This window comes from Apus apus, chromosome 12 (assembly GCF_020740795.1).
Source record: "Apus apus isolate bApuApu2 chromosome 12, bApuApu2.pri.cur, whole genome shotgun sequence".
NCBI lineage: Eukaryota > Metazoa > Chordata > Aves > Apodiformes > Apodidae > Apus > Apus apus.
The window spans coordinates 2,449,278-2,469,634 of record NC_067293.1 but is presented as its reverse complement, the minus strand read 5'-3'; the positions used below and the strand labels follow the sequence as shown (position 1 = coordinate 2,469,634).

General features: G+C 43.2%; 1 protein-coding gene across 2 annotated transcripts; it reads left to right on the top strand.

Moving 5' to 3' along the window:
- Positions 1-1,175: 1,175 nt before the first annotated feature.
- LOC127389593 (P2R1A-PPP2R2A-interacting phosphatase regulator 1) lies at positions 1,176-17,157 on the top strand. Of its 2 annotated transcripts, none has more exons than XM_051630251.1 (10): positions 1,176-1,626; positions 5,510-5,588; positions 8,688-8,744; positions 10,748-10,791; positions 10,871-10,925; positions 11,358-11,450; positions 12,012-12,100; positions 12,750-12,814; positions 13,840-13,936; positions 15,036-17,157. In XM_051630251.1, exons 1-10 carry the CDS (start codon positions 1,511-1,513, stop codon positions 15,193-15,195), a joined length of 855 nt encoding a protein of 284 aa, XP_051486211.1. In that variant the 5' UTR covers positions 1,176-1,510; the 3' UTR covers positions 15,196-17,157. The 2 variants fall into 2 exon arrangements, with proteins under 2 accessions (XP_051486211.1, XP_051486210.1); XM_051630250.1 differs by having other exon boundaries at positions 1,425-1,626; positions 12,753-12,814.
- Positions 17,158-20,357: the final 3,200 nt, after the last annotated feature.

The window sequence follows — 20,357 nt, the reverse complement described above, 5'->3', positions numbered from 1 at the left end:
AAGAACTCCGCCCCCTGCGCAGCGCCTGCGTCCCGCCCGCCCGTCCCGCCATGGCGCATGCGCGCAGCGCCGCGCTCCGCAGCCCCGCGGGGAGCGCGCCTGGAGCCGCTGGGGGCGGGGCCTGCGTTTGAAACAGCCCAACGGTCGCTAGGAGACGGGGCGCGTCAGGCGGCGGGGCCTTAGGGGCCGCGGGTTCGAGTCCCGCCGCGGCGGTCACAGGGGCACTGGGGGGTGGGCGTTAAAAGGGACCTCTGGAGATTGTCTAGGCCAACCCCCCTGCTCGAGTGGGATCCCCTAGAGCAGAGCCCACAACAACACATCCAGACGGGTCTGGAATGTCTCCAGAGAAGGAAAAGTTAGTATTTTTCATCATTTCAGCTTCTTAAAGTGGCTGTATTTCTTCAAATCTGGAAATCAGTTTCCCAGGATAAGTGGATAGAACTCATTAACGATTGGATTTGATGATCTGAAAGGTCTTTTCCAACCCAAACCATGATATTATTCTAACTACTGCTTATATCACTTGCTGTTTGCTATGGCACCTCCATGCAGTTTTTGTTAACCAGCACGGCTTCACCCTCAGTAGCTGGAGAGTGCCCAAAGTGACAGTATCTACCCAAACACCTGTCCCCGAACAGAAATCCACTCACGTACGATGGCTCCGCTAACACAAAAGCGACCTGCAGAACGTGACCACATCGCCAGACCATGTGGATGTTGCTATTTATTATTCTTGTGGAGTTACTATGGCCTTGCCACTACGAACAGAAAAAAAGCAGCAGATGTCCCGGAATAGCGCTAGGGAAAAAGGCAACAACATCCAAAACGTGGCTGAAGGCTCCAAGCACGTGTTCATGTACCCGCAGCGCCTGAGGGAGCCCCGGCGCCTCAGGGAACCCCGCGAGGGCCCTCCCGCCGGCAGGCCGCGCCGGCTTCTCTGTCGCCTCACCTCAGCCGCCACGGCTGCGCTCCCCATCCCGCCTCAGTCCCCCAGTTTTGGGCTGTCCTTGCCGAGCGGCTCGGCGACAAACCCACCCCGAGGGGAAGCCCCCAGGGACGAGGCCGCCCCGGCCCGGCCGCCCCGGGACACTGCGCATGCGCCCCCGCCGCACCACCTCCCCCCTCCCCTCCGGCCGGGCGGGCCCCGCGGCTGCCGCGCATGCGCGGTGCGTGCGGGCGCGGGGCCGGTCCCGGGCGCGCTCCCTCCCCAGCGGCCGCGGTTGCACCGGCGCGGGCAGCGGGGCCGCGGCCCAGGGGCTCGTCCGTCGGCGCCAGCGGGAGGGGGAACGGGCCGCCCCCCGGGCTGCCCCCGGCATGGGGCGCTGCTGGGGCCGCCCCGTCGGCCGGGCCCGGCGCGCCCCCGGACTCTGCCTGCGGCGCCGCCCGCGGGGCCTGTAGGGGCGGCCGCGCCGCGCCGGGCCGGGGGGAGCGGCGGCATGAGGAGCCGCTGCGGGCACCGGCAGTGAATGGGCGTCGCGGCGGAGCGGGAGGAGCCGGAGCCGCTGCCGCGATGGCTCAGGAGAAAATGGAGCTGGACCTGGAGCTGCCGCCGGGGAGCGCCGCGGCCCCGAGCGACGGGGGCGGCCTGAGGCGCTCGAACAGCGCCCCGCTCATCCACGGGCTCAGGTGAGCGCGGGAGGGCCCGGCCCGGCCCGGCCCGGCCCGGCGGGAGGGCGCTGGCAGTGCTGTCCGTCACCCTCGGGGGATGCTCGGGGCTCCTCGCGCTGCCCCGTCCCGCCGGGCACGGCGTCAGGCCTCGCCTCTCCGCACAGGCCGCGGCTCCGCGGAGCATCACCCGTGGGGACAGGCGGGTCCGGAGGGGTGTGCGCAGGGCTGCAGGAGAGCCTGGGGGGGAATGCTGTAGCTTGTTCAAAACGCACGGTTAGTTTTCATCGGGGTCTGCTGTGCGGCTGCGAGACAGTGCGCGGTGGTAAAGTTGTGACCCTTGTTGTAGGTGAAGTAACAATGTAACGGTTCCAGTTTGATAAAATAAGCAGCTGCACTGTGCGCAGTTACGAGTACATGCTTTCGGAACAGCTGGGTGAAGAGCGTAGTTTTCTGGCACCTTGAAAGGTACATAGTTTTGCACGTCTATAAAACTTTATTATCGGTTGTTCTGGAGTTTTGGAGATGATCCTAGTTTTGTGAGCGTGGATCTTGCCACCAGCCTCTGGCAGGTGGTGTTTGCAAGGGGCTGGATGTATGCCTTGTGCTCCAGGTCTAGCCCTCTTCAGCTGACAGGGTTGAGATGGCGACAGGCAAGGGCTAGAAGGAGAGCTCTCAGGTATGTGTGGTCACTTGTATGGTTTTTGATGAAGTTTATAACTAGTTCATGGCTCCTCAAGGCTCTCATGAAGCTGGGAGATGCCCCCATCTGCTTCATGGTGTGGCCACCATCTAACTTCACAGTGGTCCATGTGCTGCTGCTAGTATTATATCTGCAGTTTGGGAGAGCATATTGACAATAAACCTTATAAGACATAGTTTAGTATGTGATGAGTACTGTTATTTTCTTAAACTTCATGATACTGTAAGGAACCGTGTATCGAGTGATGAACAAATCTCCTGACATTTTGTACTAAAATGGTTAACAGTACGTTAAGGTTCAGAGGAAACACTAAGTCTTGCCATAATTTTGTCATATTCTGTCATAATTTAATGTTAAGTAAATATAATTGTGATTCTTTGACATAATCATAATTAAACATCTATCCATGTATGTTGCTGTGCAGTATAGAACTGTTGTGAATAGCAGTTGTTTCTCAGGGAGATTTCTGAGCAAGTAAACTAATGGTGTAACTGAGATGAGGTGTTTCTTACAAACTGTGAGACCCTTGACTCTTAAAAAAAACCCAAAAAACAAGGAACAACAACAAAAGAATATCCATAATAATGTGTTAAACAGGTTATTTATTCAGGGTCTGGGCAGGTGGGAGGGGAAGCCTGAGCTCTAGCCCTGAAACTGTGCATGCCCTGACCACTGCGTGTTCATAGAAATTAAACTGAAATGCCATTGGACTAATTTGAGGTGGTTGCAGTGGTTTGCCTGTTAGTTAGGAATTTTCCAGCAGAAAACTTTTTCAAAATTGCGGCTCTTGGCAAGAAACTTCAGTTTTTACCAGGATGGTGTTGTTGGGTAAACTGAATCAAACATTCTTGCTCTTGGAACAGCTTGCTTTTTTTACTCTGCCTCCTGTTTTGACTTCTTCATTATCAGATGTAGTAAGGAGCTTGGAGAATGAGTTACTGTAGAGCCAGATCACATTTTTAAGAGGAATGTTTTAAGTCACAGAAGTCACCTTTAACAGAACTTTTGATTCTTGTTTTCATACCCCCTCCCTGGAAGTGTTCCAAGGCCAGGTTGGATGAGGCTTTGAGCAACCTGGTCTCTTGTGGTTGAGCAGCCATAGCAGGTGGTTTGGAACTAGATCATATTTAAGGTCCTTTCCAACCCAAACCATTCTATGATAATATTTATTTTTAATGGGAGCTGTAAGAATTTTCTGTGAAAGGAAGTCTGAGCTCTGACCAGCTCTTGTGTTTTTTTAAGGGAGGTTAAAGATAAGGATATTGCAGGGCTTTTTCTCTCCCTCTCTTCTAGTTAGCACTGAATATTGGACTGAGCCTGTGGTAAGGTGTTACAGAATCATTCCAACCTGTTTTCTCCATCCAAGCCCTGGACTTCAGGAAGTACTTTGTGTTTGTGATGTCTGTGTTTGTGCTGTGTTTGCATCCCAACCAGTGCACTTACACTACAAAGGAGTTGTAGCTGTTTGAGACAGTAAATCTCACCTTTCAACATCATGTCATAGATCCCTTCAATTTCTCCTGTTCCATCATCTAGCCAATGGCAATGGTTTGACTTCTTGGGCATAAACTGAGTGAAACTTGAGAACTGTAAATTAAGTTTAATCATTGGTACTTGAAGGTTTAGAGAAAGAGAGTCAATGCATACTTCTTGGCTAAAAGCTGAGTGGTTGTATCCATTCCTATTGGCTTTTATTTCTCAGTATGAGCTCTGTTTATATTTTATTTACAGCTAGATCAAAGCTATTGAAAACTGACAAGTCTGATGGGTGCATTTTAAACTGGAGTATTCTGTTAGTGATGAGTCTTTAAAGTGCATTATGATTTATCAGCTTTTAGACCAAGGTAATGATGTTGGTCAGATTAGTTTTAAGAAATTGCACTTGTGCAGTGCTTTTGTTCATAGAATCATAGAATGGTTGAGGTTGGAAGGGACCTTAAAGATCATCAGGTTCCAACCCCCCTGCATGAGCAGGGACACCTCCCACCAGACCAGGCTGCACAAGCCTCATCCAACCTGCCCTTCAACACCTCCAGGGATGGGGCAGCCACAACCTCCCTGGGCAACCTGTTCCAGCACCTTCCTACCCTCATGGTGAAGAATTTCTTCCTGATGTCTAACCTAAATCTCCCCTCTTTCAGTTTAAAACCATTACCCTTGTCCACTCACTACAAGCCCTTGTCCCATGTTCCTCCCCAGCTTTCCTGGAGCCCCTTCAAGCACTGGAAGGTGCTCTGAGGTCTCCCCAGAGCCTTCTTCTCCAGGCTGAACAGCCTCAACTCCCTCTGCCTGTCTTCATAGCAGAGGTTCATCCCAGGTTAGCAGCTAAGACAAAGATACAACCCAGTGACTTCTTGTAATTTGGATCTAATTCCAGTCTAACATTTAGGTGGGTTTGCCTGTGCAGTTTCTCAGTGATTTTTAGGTGTGGGGTTTGCAGGGTTGTGGTTCAAAACTTTTATCCTAGTGACTCTAAAACTTACTTAATTTTTGCAGTTTCATTCATGAAGAGCTGGTCAATGGCTGTTGAGAACGTGAGTGATGATCAGTGAAACTTGCTCTAGGATTCAATGGGACTAAAGTTGCCTTGAGAGAGGAGCTCATTTTCTGGCAAATAACTAATCCCACTTTATTTAAATGGACACCCTGCTTCCTGGTCAGAAATGTGACTGCTCAAAAGACTTAGGGCTTTAAAAACGGGTTGTACTTTATGTTTAACTTAACCTCTCCTGGAAAAAACCTCAGAACTTATTAAATGTTTGGAGTGATAAGGTTTATCAGTGTACTGCTCTTTTTAATTCTATTTTATCTGTGCCATTGAATCTGGTTCCAGTTACTGGTTATATGCCATTTGTAAGTTTGGTCTCTTGAATGACATTGAAAGCAATATGCAAGCTGCAGCCATTCCAGACATCAGAGATTCCCACAGAAATGATCAGGTCTTCACAGGTTTTTCACTTATTCTGAAGACTCAATATAATTAATTTAAAGTCATTAATTGAAGTAGCTGGGGCTTGGGGAAGAGCAGTTCGCTTTCCACTCTCTGCCAACAAGCGAAAAGAGTTCTTGCATACCTGCCTCTTGAGTGCTTGTTCCTGAAATGACAGCTGTCATAGCATGTGAAACTGAGCTTCATATGAAGAGGTGCTTTTTGGTAGGAAGGAAATGGCTTTTGCATTTGACGAGTGTTTCTTTTCCCAGCGATAACTCCCAGGTGTTCCAGGCCAGCGTTCTGCGAACCCGCAGGAACAGCACCACAGTGATGAGTCGCCACAGCCTGGTAAGAAAACCTAGATCACCTGCATTGGGCCCAAAGCAGAAGTGTGCAAGCAGGATTAAAGAAGAGAATGAGGTTCTAGTCTGTGAAACTTATACCACATACTTTCAGAAACAAGGCTCTAGACTGTGACATTAATGTGCTGTAGCTATAGTGAAATTTTATTTATAAACCATTTAGCCTTGGAGAGTACTTATATTCCATTGTGAACATAACTTTGTTTATAAAATGCAAGCAGATGTTCTAAGGTGGAGTAAGAGGTGGTTCACGAAGAAAACTGATTACATAAATGTGTTGTTGTTCAGTAACTAACGTGCTAATCATTCCTGATTTTTGAGAAAAGAGAAGTGCAATGATGGTCTGATCTCATAACTCCTTTAAAGAGTAATGAGAGAACAGACTATTGTGATTAGCAACTGATACAGCATGATCTAACTGGCTTGATAGAACATGAATCTTGAGACTTCTAGGATGAATTATTCTACATCTCTTAGAGATACTTATTTGTGATTTCAGCTTTTATCAGCTTCTGTTATCTTGTGGTTTAGTATCCTACAAATTGTGGCACAGTGAGTTTGGTTTAGAACAGGATCACAAAGGCAGCATGATTTGCTGACCCTTAAAGGGTTAGGGTGCATGGAGTAGTTATTTCAATCTCTGGTGAGACTTTCATGTATAACCAAAAATGTATTTTTTCCCCTAAGAAGGCTTTAAGAAACAGACACAGGATGACATGCAGCTGCCTTCAGTTTAAATTAATGTTTTGGAAAAATTGAGCTTTGTTGGGGTCAGAGGGGAGTAGTATAGATTTTCTTTTAAGTATGGGAAACAAAGTCCCTGTAACACTAACATCAATTATTTTGTTTTCCTGAGTTACCCTTTGAAGATGCTTTAGAAACTATTTGTTAGCCCCATGTTAATGGTTGAAGGATACTGCTTTCCTACTTTCTTAGCTGATCCCCCTTAGCTCTTTTAAAATCAGGACAGACAGTTATTTCAGCAAAGGTTTGCCTCTTTAACAGAACCAGGATACTTCTGTAAAAAAAGTATTTCCTTGAATTATGGCCTGTTTGTGTTGAAGATGGTGGGGAGGATGGAACTGGAAAGGAACTTAAAAATTATCTCATCTTTTTGTGGTCTTAGACTGGGGTCGATCATCCATAGGAAAATGATTTTGTGAAAATAATTAATATCTAAGCATTAAGGACCCTCTGCAACTTCACCTGGTATTGCTATAGCAAAGTAGTAAGTGTAGTGTTATGATGCTAAGAGATATACTAAGGAGCTAGATGACATCTACTTTAGTAAATTAAATTTAACAAAAAGAAGTTGACAAAGTGTACTTCAAAACCCACTTTTTTGTATCTAGGAAAACTAATCCAAGATTTATTGCAGTGTAAACTCTAATACAGAGAGTTAAAGGATTCAATAAGTGACTGAACTGTGTTAATATTTAGCTGTGCTCATAAAGCTAAAATATGTTTTGTTGAACTTTATGGGGAAAAATGATTAGTCTTTGGTGTGTGTTGTGTTCACTGTCATGGGAGCAGCAGCAGTTACTGAAATGCTCTGACACATGATCTGTCTAGTTCCATCTTCAGGGCTGTTGTGGTTCTCCCAGTTGTTCAGTTGAATTCTAAATCCTTTCCTTTTTTGAGTAGCTTCTCCAAGTCTCAGACTCCAGCTCCTTCATAATTATGACTACAGTGGCAGCTATGCCATTTTGGCTGGGGCTTAATCTGCAGTTTTCTGACACCACATGTGATTGCCCAGGAAGGGTCAGCTAGGCTTAGGGTCTGCTGGTTATTGCCTTCCAGAAGAGATCAGTGGCATCTAGTGATGTAGTAAGTGTTTTGATGGGTTTTGTTGGAGTGGTTGGGGTTTTTGTTTTGTCATTCAAACCAAGCATTTTAGTCTGTGGTTAGATGCTTGGCTATTTGTTTGATTATTTTTAATTTTTAAATTTTTTTTAGGCTAGGTAAGTCCCCTGTTGGGGTTCACTGTGTGGCCCCACAAGTGGTTGTGTTGGCAGAAGGCAGAGGGCACTGCAGGGCTGGCAGTGGGAGGGCAGAGGCCCCAGGGGCAGGTGGCTGCTGACTTTGGCTGTGCTGCCTGCCAGACTGGCACTTTGAAACCTTATCTTCAGTGCCAAAGCTTCTCTAACGTCTTGGAGAAGGCAGGAAGGGGAAGGTGTTTCTCTGCCGTGTGATACTGTGATAGTTTGTAATGTTTTTTATTAAGCTTTGTGCTTTCTAAAAACATTGGAAATTTGAGTAGCAACATTTTAACAAACACATTCAGTCTGCTTTAACAAGTATCCATTAAAAGTGACCAAGGTTTCTTTTCACAAGAATGACATGAAGGGACTACAAACAGGAACAAAGTGAGTTTTAAGCAGTGTCGAAGCAAGGATCATGACTGCTGCAGACAAGATGTAGGTTCCTCAGAGTCAGTGGGTTTAGTTAGCTCATTATATCCTACAGAGGAACACTGAACTGTCTTCTTCTCATTTTTATTTTACACTACAAGCCACTGGTTTCATATATATTCTGTTAATGTCAAACCTTAAAAATATGTGGATCACAGTCATAAAATTATAATATGATGAGTGAAACAAATGCATGTGGAGTGACAGAGTGAATAAGCAGGAATGTACTATTGTCCAGATCCTTTTCTCTCTATGAGAATCAAGGTCAATTCAAGGTCCACAGTGGCTGGTACAGCTTGGAGGAATTCTTATTAGGTGCGCAGGATTTTTGGGAGCCCAGTATAAGAGTAAAGCTGACTTGAACGGGACAACAGAAATAGCAAGTGGAAACCTGGGACCTGTTAGACTTTAGTGGTGTACATTATGGTGACTAAATTCTGGCTCAAACATTAGACATCCTCTCTGTGAGTGTTCTAGGCTAGTATCTTCTGTGAGAAAAACAGCTTGCTGTTTGTTTTTTTAGAGAGAAAGAAAAAAAGACCACAAGCACACAACAAACAGATATATTTTTAGTTTGGGGTACCACTGCAGGGTGGTTTCTAGTATTCCTGCACCCTTCAGTCCTTTCTCCTGCAGTTTCCAAGTGTCTCAGTTGTCTGTGGTTTGTTTTGCAGTTTGTGCCATCGTCTCCTCTCCGCATTCCTAGCAGCCGCCTTCATCAAATCAAACAGGTGAGCACAGGTTCCAGTTTTTTCACATTTTAATTTTTTTTATAGGTGGTTGGGTTTTTTGTGGGGTTTTTTGCAGTGTAATGGCCTTCAAACAGCTACAGATTTTAGTCTGAAACTAGTAGAGTCTGCTGCAGTCTACACTTCAAGGTGTTTTCAAATGTAAAGGCTGTACCTTGTGTGCTGAGCTTTAAATGTCATGAACTAGAAGGCATCTTATAGTGAAAAGAAGATTGGAGCTGCAAGGGAAATCTTAAAATGGACATTTTAGGAAGGGAACCTTGAATGTAAACACTTGGGGTAAAGTTTCACCAAGTTTTTGGCAGTTGTGCCAGCATAAATATTCAGGGCCAATAACAAAAGTGTTCCTTAAGTTGTGTTGGCACAAGGCTTTTGTGCAGCCAGAACATGAACTGGATAAGGAAGCACCCTGGCTAAAAAAATAGTTTAGACTCCTCTGGTGGGACTATTTTTCATCTGTATAATTTTTCTTATCCAGATCACTGTACTTGTGCTGTGACAGCAGGAGCAGAGGGGGAAGGGCACAAGAGCAAACACTTGGGAAGGGAGGGGAGTGTGTGGCAAATATCTGAGCAGGCTTAAATAGCACTGCTACCAGACAGCAGACTGCAGGCTGAAGGTTCAAGATTTAAAATCAACAAGCAGAGACTCTTGTGACTCCTCCATTTTAGATCAACTTTTTACAATAGAATGTTTATAAAATTGTCTTGAAGATGCTTGATGTTTTTTTTTTTTTTACATTTTTTTGTTCTTAGCTTGTTAGTTTTCAGCAGATAGGTTTGATTTTTACAGGGTTAAAAGAAAGTAATGCTTCAGACAGCATTTTCAGGGTATGGTGTCTGAAATGATTGAAGGCACTTTGCTTCTCACCCCAGATGTTTAAGGTGCATGGCTAGTAAGAAAGTAACAGATTGCTTTCATTATGTAAGTAAGTGTCTTCAGAGACTCTGAAGCGCTCAGGTCCGTTGTAGAGCTGTCTTTATCAACATAAAAAAGCTTAGGACTAATATGTAAATATGATGAGCACAAGGGAATGAACTGCTGTGGCTCTGCTGTATTTCATGGAGTAAAGTTTGGTAATTCAGAGTTTTTAAATACTTCTGTATTTATATTTGTTCCACACATTTAACAAAGCAAACAATGACATTTCCTAATTTGTGTTTGATCATGAAATTTGCATGTTGAAGTGCCATGTCATGTGAACTTCCTGGCACAGGTGTGTGATTTACTTCCGATCTCTTTCAGATCTTAGCAAATAACCACACATTGAACTATGTTAGTAAGATTCCTCCTCCATATGGTGAAGATTATTAAGATGTTTAGTTGAACTTTTATTCTGGATCTGGGCTGAATTAGGGCAATTGCTAGTTCAGTACTCAGTTTTAAGGAAAGGTGCATGACTAAGAGGGGATTGAGTCAAGTTTGTACTTTAACTTGGTGTTAACCTCTCATGTAATTTTACACCTTTGATCCATTTTAATAATGTTTAATGGATGTTTTAGAAAAAAGCCTATTGCACTGCAAATGATTTGCTGACCATCTAGTTAGTTACTAACACAGAGGATAAGGTAAGGATCCAGCCATGCTTGTGAGAATGATCTGTGATAGTTTCCAGTAGCTGTATTTTCTAGTATCTGTACTAGACTGTATAAAGATACACTAGCACCTGCAAGATTTTTGGTTCATAGTATCATTGTTCATGGTTGTGTATCTATGTCCTGGATAGTAATGAAAATGTAAAAAGCTGCTTGAGAAACAACCAACTCCCACAAGCATTTCTTCAGAGGTGGTGTCAGTTGCTGCATCTCTTTTCCATCCTCCCCCCTTGCTCCTTTTCATGGAGTGAGACCTTAACATCATAGTTGCTTAACCAAGATGAGTTACGTTTTCTGCATACCCAAGTGAAATGAAATTAGAACTTTTGTGATTTGCTCTAGCAAAGCTTTCTCTTTTTTTCCTTAATTTTTCATCTGCTAATGTTTTAGGAAGAAGGAATGAATTTGATGAACAGAGAAACCGTGCGTGAAAGGTAAGTTCTAAGGCAAACTAGAAGAGTTCATGCAGTCTTCTGTGGGCCTGGGACAATACCTTTTTTTTCTTCTTTATAGAGAAGTGCAAGTAGCAATGCAGATGAGCCACTCATGGGAGGAGAGCTTGAGCCTGGTAATGCATTCATGCTTTAATTTGTGTTTCTATTATCAGTATCAGGACACTAGAGACTCTCTCATGTCAACATTTTCTTTTATATTTTGGCCTACAGTTAAAGTGTTAGTATCTCACTGCTTTTGATCAGCCATTTTTCACACTAAAAAGATGCAGAATTATCAGTTGTTCAAGAATACATGTGGGTTCCTAGGGCTGCTGTGTCAAAAGAAAATTGCATGGATGTCTGCTCATTCAAATATTCTTCCATCTTCTGATACCAAGTCATGTTTAAGGCTCTTTTGGTGGTTGTTAAGTATAAGTTCATAAAAAGCTACTTAAAAATTATGACTATGATGAGGATAACTTTGGCATCCTCCTCATTCCACAACAATCAGTTCTTTTCATCTTAAGGTGCTTGCTCATCAGATTAATTATATCTCCTGTTCACAGAGCGACAATGATTTTGATAAATCATCATCACCAAAGCAAGTAGACTTTGTCCCAGTTTCTCCAGCTCCTTCACCTACCAGAGGAATAGGGAAGGTGAGCAAAACATGGTAATGGTTTTGTCTTGAGTAGTGCTACATAAGTTCAGCCAGATTAATAGCAAAAGATTAAGCCACCTGCTCCTTTCTGCTTCAGTTGCAAACAAGAAAATAGAGAGTAACTAAATGAAACCTAAAATCAACCACAAACGAACCAAACCAGAAAATACCAGCCAGCAGTTTCCCATCTTGAGGATGTGAATTTCTGGGGAGTGCTCAGCTGTTAACCTGGGGTTAATAAACCTTATTCTTTATTTGCTTTCCTCTTGGAATTACCTGAAGGGACATATGTTCTTATTTTATGAACCACAGTCTGTTTAACCAGACTCTGGTTGAATAAATCCTTGTCAACTTGCATGTATTCTGCATGAAAATGGAATCTGTCCAAGTTTTAAATCTTTGTGTCTCAGTAACAAGAAGTGGAATCTTGGTGGCCTCAGCCACAGTGCTTGGTTGCTCAAATTGTCAGTGGGTCCCTTATTTACCTGGGATAAAGTTGTCACCATATGGGTGTGATACAGTGTTTCTTCACAAATAACACCATCTGTTCTGCTCTCAGCAATGTTTCTCACCATCTTTGCAAAGTTTGGTGAGCAGCAGTGGGTTACCTCCAAGTCCCAGCCCAAGTCCAACCAGGCGGTTTTCAAGGTGAGTGCCAGCTCATAACAGTGCTAGAGAACTGGCATAGTTTGTTCACAGTAGGCTTCTGAAATACCAGGATTTGTTTATATACATAATTGATTTCTGATCACAAGTACAACTTTATATCTTCATGTAATCTTTAGGTTTTATGCTCTAAAGTGTTTGTTAAAATCTTCCTGTGGTAACACTGGGGAAGTGGGCTGCCTTGTAGTATGTCTTCTCAGTATAGTCTGTACTGCTGTTAATCACATCTTAAGGAATTGAATTCTAAGGGGAGAAAAACTAATTAAACAGCTCTTGGGTTTGTTACTGATTCAAGTTTTAGTTGCAATGGATATTTTTTTTGAAGGATGTGGGCATACTGTCACATTTAGTTAGGCCCTTTGTTGTCTGTCAGTTGATATCTAGTCAAGGCCTAGATGGGAGTTTCTAGGCTGCCCCAGCTGTGAAATAATGTGATTAAACTTTTCCTGTTAAGATTTTTCTTCAGAGAAAAAAAAATAAATAAAAAATCACTTTGGACAAGCTGCTTTAATGCCTATTTTCTTACTGTTTTCACTTAGTAGTTTATTATCTGAATGTCTTTTGATTCTTTATATGTTTCCAGGCTGCATCTATTAATGGGGATATCAGTATGACATGTGCCTTCTTTTAGCAGGAGAAGCCAGAGTCCAATCAACTGCATTCGACCAAGTGTTCTTGGGTCAATCAAAAGGAAAGGTAATAGTATTTGATCTTGGCCAGCATGCCAGTGTGTTAATTTTATAATAATTCCTATGGCTTTCCTCATAATTCTTTTAAGTTGGCTGATATTTCAAAGAGTGACCAGAAATAGACAGTGTTACAGATGACCAAGTAAACAACTGTTTGTGAGGATAAGACAAATAGTTAAAGTAGCTCTTACTGTTCCATAGAACTAACTGTTGTCCTGTTCTAATGTCTCTCCATTGCTGTAGTCATACAGATCTGATAAAAACCTCATGTATCCTGCTTAGCAAAGCAAGAAATACAACTATTGGTGTATTTCACAAGCTGAAAGGCCTGGCTCACTGGAGCACACAGCTCCTGTAGATATAAAATCACCCTTCAAAACCAAAAACTGATGCAGGGACCTAGTAGACACCTCACAGCTTGATTGGGAAATGCTTCTCTATCATCATACATTTTTCTTCCAAGTTTAACTCCTAGTTATTTTCTTGCATCTGTTTTTATATCTTCATGCTTCACCTTTGTAACAGAATGCTTCTGGCTCTGAGACAGCTTTTGAAATACTTTAGCTGAGTTCTGTCATAGCTTGTTTGAGCATCTATCCATCTTCTCTTCTACTGGTGTATTTGGAAATCAAAGTCAATATATTAAGTTTAGTGATAATCCTGGGCCTTGTTTTAATTGATTGCAAAAGGAAACCAAGCTTTCCTTATTCTCAGCTTCTCTGCTTTGGTGGAGCTAGTAACTGATAGCTGGATTAACTGAACCAAAAAGATTATTCTTCACTAGTGAAGAATAAATATCTGATACTAAACCCCAGTTCATAACTCACTAAACTTGCCTGAAGCTTGGATTAAAATGTTTCCAAGAAGCAGACAGTCTTTGCAACTTCAGCATTCAACTTCTATGCTTTACCTAGAACACTCAATAGATTGTAACAAGTTTGGAATTCTCTTCTGTTTGCTCTCTTGCCCATTGAAAGCAGATTTTAGTTTAAAAGAGTAGTAATTGTTATCACTCCTTATGTCTTGCCAAAGGTGGAACAGAAATAGAAGATCATCCAAAAAGGTTATTCCAAGGATCCACCAACATGCTTGCCTCTGAAGTGTCTCATCAGGCAGACCTTGGGGGATGGTAAATGCTGTGCTACTTATTGTGTTGGTTTCGTCAGAAACACTGCAAGTCTTTTTTCATCTAGCAATGATCATGCATGAAATTGCTTTTTTATTATTAATACATCCCATAATTTTGAAACACTGAGATTAACACAGTAAAGGGGTGGTAATACTCACTGGAGTTGGACTCTTTCTAGGACTGACTGTTAACAAGCTTCATGTGTGTGGGAGCTGAGCATGTTTAGGAAAAGAGAACTCTTGGCTGGCAATTTTTGGGGTCTCATTTCAAGCTGCAATGAAATGTGAACGTTCATGCTTGTGGGTGGGCTTGGTTCTTTTTATTCTTTTTTTCTCCTTCCCCTTAGTCATGGAGGAAATTAGTCTGTCTGACCCTCCCTGCTGGGAGCAGATAAAAAGTACTATGGAAGAAGTGATAACGACTTGGAACAGCAAGGCGTTTTGATGTAGCATTTTTGTCAAGAGGTGAATGATACCCAGGGTGTGCCCACACACCCCCCGTGGCAGGGTTGTTAAAGTACATTTGTCCTTTTTGCCCCTCAGCTGATCTGTGTGGCTGTGAGCCCATTGCAGGGGCAATAATAAAAGAGGTGTTTTAAAGGTACTCGAAGAACACACCCTTCTGCACACCCTGCTCACGGGAGGCGTGGCCTTCGGGCTTAGGGGATGGTCACTTGGAAACGTTTTGATGCTGTTACTGTTGACGGGTCACCTATAGTTATAATGTTGTGTCCTGGGAAATATGTAGTGAATGGTAGAGCTGCAGGATGTGCAGTTCAGCATTGGCTCTCCTGACAAAAGAGGCCTCTGGATATAGGCCCAGGACCTTGTAGGAAACAGGGTGAAGCTTTCAACAAGCTGCTGAGCCCAGTGCTGCTCACCTCACCTGCATGTGGCTTCTGGAGGAGGAAATGGGCAGAATTTTGCTTGTCTGTTTGGAAGTGACTGCAAGGGTTGCAGTTGCAGATATATTTCCAATCACAGGGCTTAGTGCTCCTTCAGAGATGCGCATTTGTTTTGAAATGGCTTTATGATGCATGGAAGCTACTGTTTGAGAAGCCTGCCTCATTTCTCCTGTCTTAATGTTACTCTGTTTTCAGTCTGTCCTCACATGCTCTTGATGACAACAGAAGCAGTGCAGGCTCTTCCTGTGACTCACCAGCTGAAGTTGGCACCAGCACAGACTCTCCAGTCTCACTTCCTGACTCCAGATCTCCTTTTTTACCAGTAGATCTTACGGCTAAATTGCCAATTAATTAAGAAGCAGAAGTCTGCTCATGGACACCAAGGAAAAGACTGGCTATCAGTAAGACTTCCTATTGTGTGTAACTGATTCTGTTCCTCATAGGAACTTCCAGAAATGTCATTATTTCTAGAAAACTTCCAGAATAGTTCCTTGAGGAGGAATTCACATTTCTAGTGATTTGTATGACATTTACTAAAATATAGTAAGCATTTGAATTGCAAACATAAGTGATGCTAACAGCAGTAAGCAAGCTTGTGGATTTACAGTGGAGATGGGCTTCTTGGCCTGAGTTACTAATAACTGTACATCTGCTTGTGGAAGACCTGGCTTTCCAACAGCCAGCACACCTTGTCCTCACTAATAAGAAGTGGTCATTATGTAGTGACAGCTTTCACCTCTGTCCTCAGTCTGAAACCAAGGCAGCAGCTTACTAATTTGTTTTTATTCCCCAAGTGTTAGATATGTATATTTTTTGTCCTTCATATGAAAGGGGAAGTATAAAGGGAGGGGGGAACTGATTCTTGTGTTCTATTATGATTGGCTGTTAATCAGTTCTGTGTGCTAATAGACATCAAAAAAACAAGTTGGTAAATTGTCAACTTAGATTTATATGTTGGATTTTATTCATGATCATGAATTATTAATGGTCATCACAGAATTCTCTGATTCTGTGATTGTGACTGAACACAAATTAGGTGTGAAACATCCTTCTTGGGGTTTGTATTGTTTTTCTTCCCCATTTAGATGATGTATCAGAGTGGTAGGTGCTCTGTGAAAGGTCTTTTAATAGAGGAAAAATAGTAATAATGTTTGGCACAAAGCATTAAATGCTGAGGTTTTAGTATTTAGTATTTCAGAAGTGCATATTTTAACAGACTGTTCTTCTTCATATGTGACTTTTGTTGGACAAATAGAGTGAGGAATCAGGCTGAGGTGATCAAACATATTTAGTCTCCTGATGTCACCTCCTCAAACAATGGCATCAAGTTATTTCTGCTGTTGAAAACTTCAGATGCTGATGGGAAGTCTAGATTTTGGTAATCTGAGATGTTTCAGGACTCTTGTACTGCCTTTAAAAAGTCAAGGGTTGAGGCATCCTGGTCTCAACTCGGAAGTTCCCCAAACAGGAGGAGGAACATGCAGACCCCACCATAGATGGCTGGTTTTGGTGTTTGTCTTCTGTTGTGCAGTTGAACTTCCCAGGCTGAGTCCCCACTGGTACCAGTGTGAGTGTGTCTGTACTATGTGGTTTCAAGCCTTCTCCCCAGAGAGGTTAATAATGAAGCAACATGTTGTATTTTTAAACACTAAATCTTTGTAATGTGTAGTAAAGTGAGAAAAGTATGGAAACTTCCTCAAGCAGGAGAAGAGCCCTCTCTGAACTCTGCTGTGGAAGATTCCCATGGATGAAGCTTTGATTGGCAGCAGCCATCCAGATCAGACATGGATGACTTGGAGTGCAAAGACCTGGGGACCACCAACCAGTTTCCTATGTCCTTACTGTAGAAAGCAAACAAAATGTATTTCATGGTTTTACTGGGTTCAAGGAAGAGATGACATGGTTTGCTTCTGACTTCATTCCTCTTAACTTCTTGTAATAGTCAACTTCCTGACTGCAGTTCCTTTTGGAATTCAGGCTGCCCTTCCTCCCCGTGGCAGAAGGACAAGCTTGTGTTTCATGTCTGTTTGTCCTGTCTAATATGGCATCATTTCCTTTTGCAATTTCAGGTATGTGCCAAAGAGTTGCTGTGCATTCACTCTTTTGTGGTGAGGGCAAGACTTTTTCTTTTTTTTTTTTTTTTAATTCTCATTTATTTCTTAAGAATGAACCTCCTGGTGTCTCTTCCAGTCTTTTTTTTCTAAAGATGCATCAGTTAGAGGAGTTTAATAGTTGTGTGTGAGTAAACTTGTCTCTTTTCTGTTGAATATTTATGCTATTTTTCAAAGAAGTGCCAATAAATGGAAAAATAAACATGCTTTGCTGTTCCTGCCCTTTGTTAGAGAGGTAACCATGTTCTTGTTTTCATCTGTCATTTAATGTTTTTCTTTTTAAATCGGCATATCTATTGTAACCCACTTCTACCCAGTCTAGTTTACATGTAAGTTGGCCTTAAAATCTGCAGCAGGCTTTTCAGTTTCCTAGTGCAATGTTGTCTTAAAGCTCTGTGATAACTCGAGGAAAACCAAAGAATAAAACCAACCGTTTTCCAAAGGCTTTAATAGGTAAATGTTTCCCTAGTTGATACCTTGAGGAAGTCATGGTGAAATAATTTGGAAGGTAGAAGGTGCAGCTGGTGGGTGGACAGTAGGCTCTTACGTCTTGGGAAGAAGTGGAGAGTCTTTGTGGCTTGCTTTAATAGGGCAATTAATGCTGTTGGAGGAGAGATTAATTGTTACCTATCTGCAGTTGTTCCTTTCCCTGCTTTTGCAAAACAGAACTTGGAACTTGTGGGAAAAGGCATCTCAATTTCTTGTCTGTCCATGTTATCCAGAAGCTGCAGTTTTACACCCTGGATTCAGGAGATGTGTAGGGGTTTTGCACTGAAATAGAATTGGTTTGGTTGGAAAACCTTATAAGATCATCAAGTCCAACCACTACCCCAGCACTGCCAAGACCACCACTACCCCATGGCCCTCAGCACCACACCTGCACAGCTTTTCAATACCTCCATAGATGGGGACTCAGCTGCTTCCCTGGGAGCCTGTGTCAGGGCCTGACAGTCCTTTCAGTAAATAAATTGTTCCCAATATCCAGTCTAGGCCTCAAGTTGTGCCAGGGGAGGTTATTTCCTCTTGCAAGTTATTTCCACTTGTAACTTGGGAGAAGAGACCAACCCCCACCTCACTGTAACCTCTCTTCAGGGAGTAGTAGAGAAGGAGAAGGAATGAGAGATTAAATTTTGGAACCAAATGATCCTGTGAAAGATGTATCTGGATTCAGGGAAATAGGGTGTTCTACAATGTACATCATCAGCCCTCTACTCACACAGTAACTCACACTGTTAGAGGTACCTCGATGTTACTAATTCCCCACTTACTCATGACCAGTGAACACTGAAGCTTTGCTCAAGTAAGCACAGTGGTTATGGGGCATGTGACCTTCCTGAACTGATCTGAGTTTGTAGCACTCATGTCTGTGCCTTTGTCTTCCTCTGAGAAGAACTGGGCAGCTTGCTTGTCTCAGGCCAAAAGTGAAAGTATTTTGATCATATAGATAGTAAAAAGTACAATATATAGGTATATATTATAGTATATCAACTTTTTTTATCTGCAGCTGTTTTGGGGCATCCAGGTGTTTCCCTCAGGTTTCTGCCCCCCCCTCTCCAATGTCCCCCTTCCAATGCAGTGTGTGTCATCAGCCCTGGATTGGTCTGCTTGAGAACTGTCCTGTAGGACTTGGTGGTTAAATCAGGTCTTGGGCCAGGGTGTCTTCCTTGACAGCTGTTAGGTGTTTTTCTTCCTTCCACCTTCTCCAGAATGCTGTAGCTGCAGAGGGGACAGCAGTAACTGTGCCAGTGCTCAGGGGGATGGTATTTTTGGAATGAGCTCTTTGGTGGTTACTGCATTTAGCAAAGGAAGAGATACTGCACACTGGAAGAGAGGTGCAAATGTGGGCTGAGGTACAAAATGAGCCCGTGCATCAGCCAGACAAACTCACTAGGGTCTTGTATGTGTTGTCAACAAACCAGTGGATCTGAATGCTCAGCAGCTGCCCATTGTACCTCCTGAGATTAGTGTAACAACTTAATCCTAAACTCATTCTTTTCACCTTTCTTCAGACAGTTTGTGTGCAAGTGATTGCCAACCCATACAAACAGAACAGATCTCCAGAGTCTTGTAGTGGTGAGACTAAGATAGTTCCATTTATGACTGTGTGGTGGCTCTACTATCAGTGCTGTATCTGTGTGACCAGCCCTGCTCTTAGGAGATCATTTGCTAGTGAAGTGACTAAAGACAGGAGTGACCCCTGGAGCTCCAGCTTCAGCTTGAGAACAGCTTGTGCATTTTTTAGCAGTAGTCCCTTCAGAAATGTTCACTTTATGTTGTGTTCTTGCATATGTTGGAGTCATCACTCACTTAAAATAGAGAGCTTCAGGAGTCATCATTAACATGTGTGAGCTCTTCAGATCCTGTTTGAAGCAACCTTTCTAATCACCAACTGACAGATGGAGTTCAAGTTGATCTGTCTTCTGGAAGCACCAAGTTAAAATATTTGTGAATGTAATCAAGTCTTTACAGCTACAGTGCAATAGTTAAAGCCCTATCAATCCAAAGAAGAGCACTTGGCTTGCAGGAGTCCTTTTCAATAACTGGAGGCAAAAATTGTCACCTCATGTTTTTTTTATTTGGCCTGTTTCCTAAGGGTATGTCTTGGGTGATTGATTGTTTGACCTGTAAAGTAGTTTTCCCATTTCTGTATATTTGGTGTGAGCAGCAGTGTTTGACAAACTCAAGGCCAGTTGAGAGCCAGGCTTGGTCAGGAGCTGCCTGTGGGCTCCAAGGAGGCAGCCACCCTGCATCCGTGGGACCCAGGCCCCATGGACATGCTGAAGGGAGACATTGCTTCCCCTGTTGGGGTTTTGTGGTAGAAGCATGAGAGAGGAGAGGAAAAGAACAAACCAAACAACCCACCCCCCAGGAAAACAAAGGAGGGGAAAATAACCTTGTTTGACTTTCAGGAGCTGGCTCAGGAACAAAAATATCACAGGGGGGAGGAGCTGGGTGTATTTAAACCAAAACCAAACATGGCCTCTTCATGCCTTCCTGCTGGTTCCCCTGTGTCTCTCAAGGAACTAGTGAGACTTCCCAGTTCCCAGGAAGATCCCTCAGACAAATTTATGACTTAAAACTCTGATAGTTTAGTTGCTGCTTCTTTTACTTGCTTTGTTAGAGCCTTGTAATATGCTGGTTATTTAAGACTTCATTCTATGATTAACAGTGGCATGTAAATGTTTAGATTTTGCTGGATGTCTTGGTAGGACGAGCTGCTCAAGTGGGCACAGTTTTTGCTAAAGGTACTAATCCTTGCTTCTCATGATTACTTTTTCCCTTTCTGTGGAGAAAAATCACAGCCATAATGTGGGGATTGTGCCTTGGGTTCTGTGGCACCGGAATCATTGACTGTGTTGTCTCTGAAGCCAGCACAGATCAGGCTGTGTGGCATTGAAATGCCTGC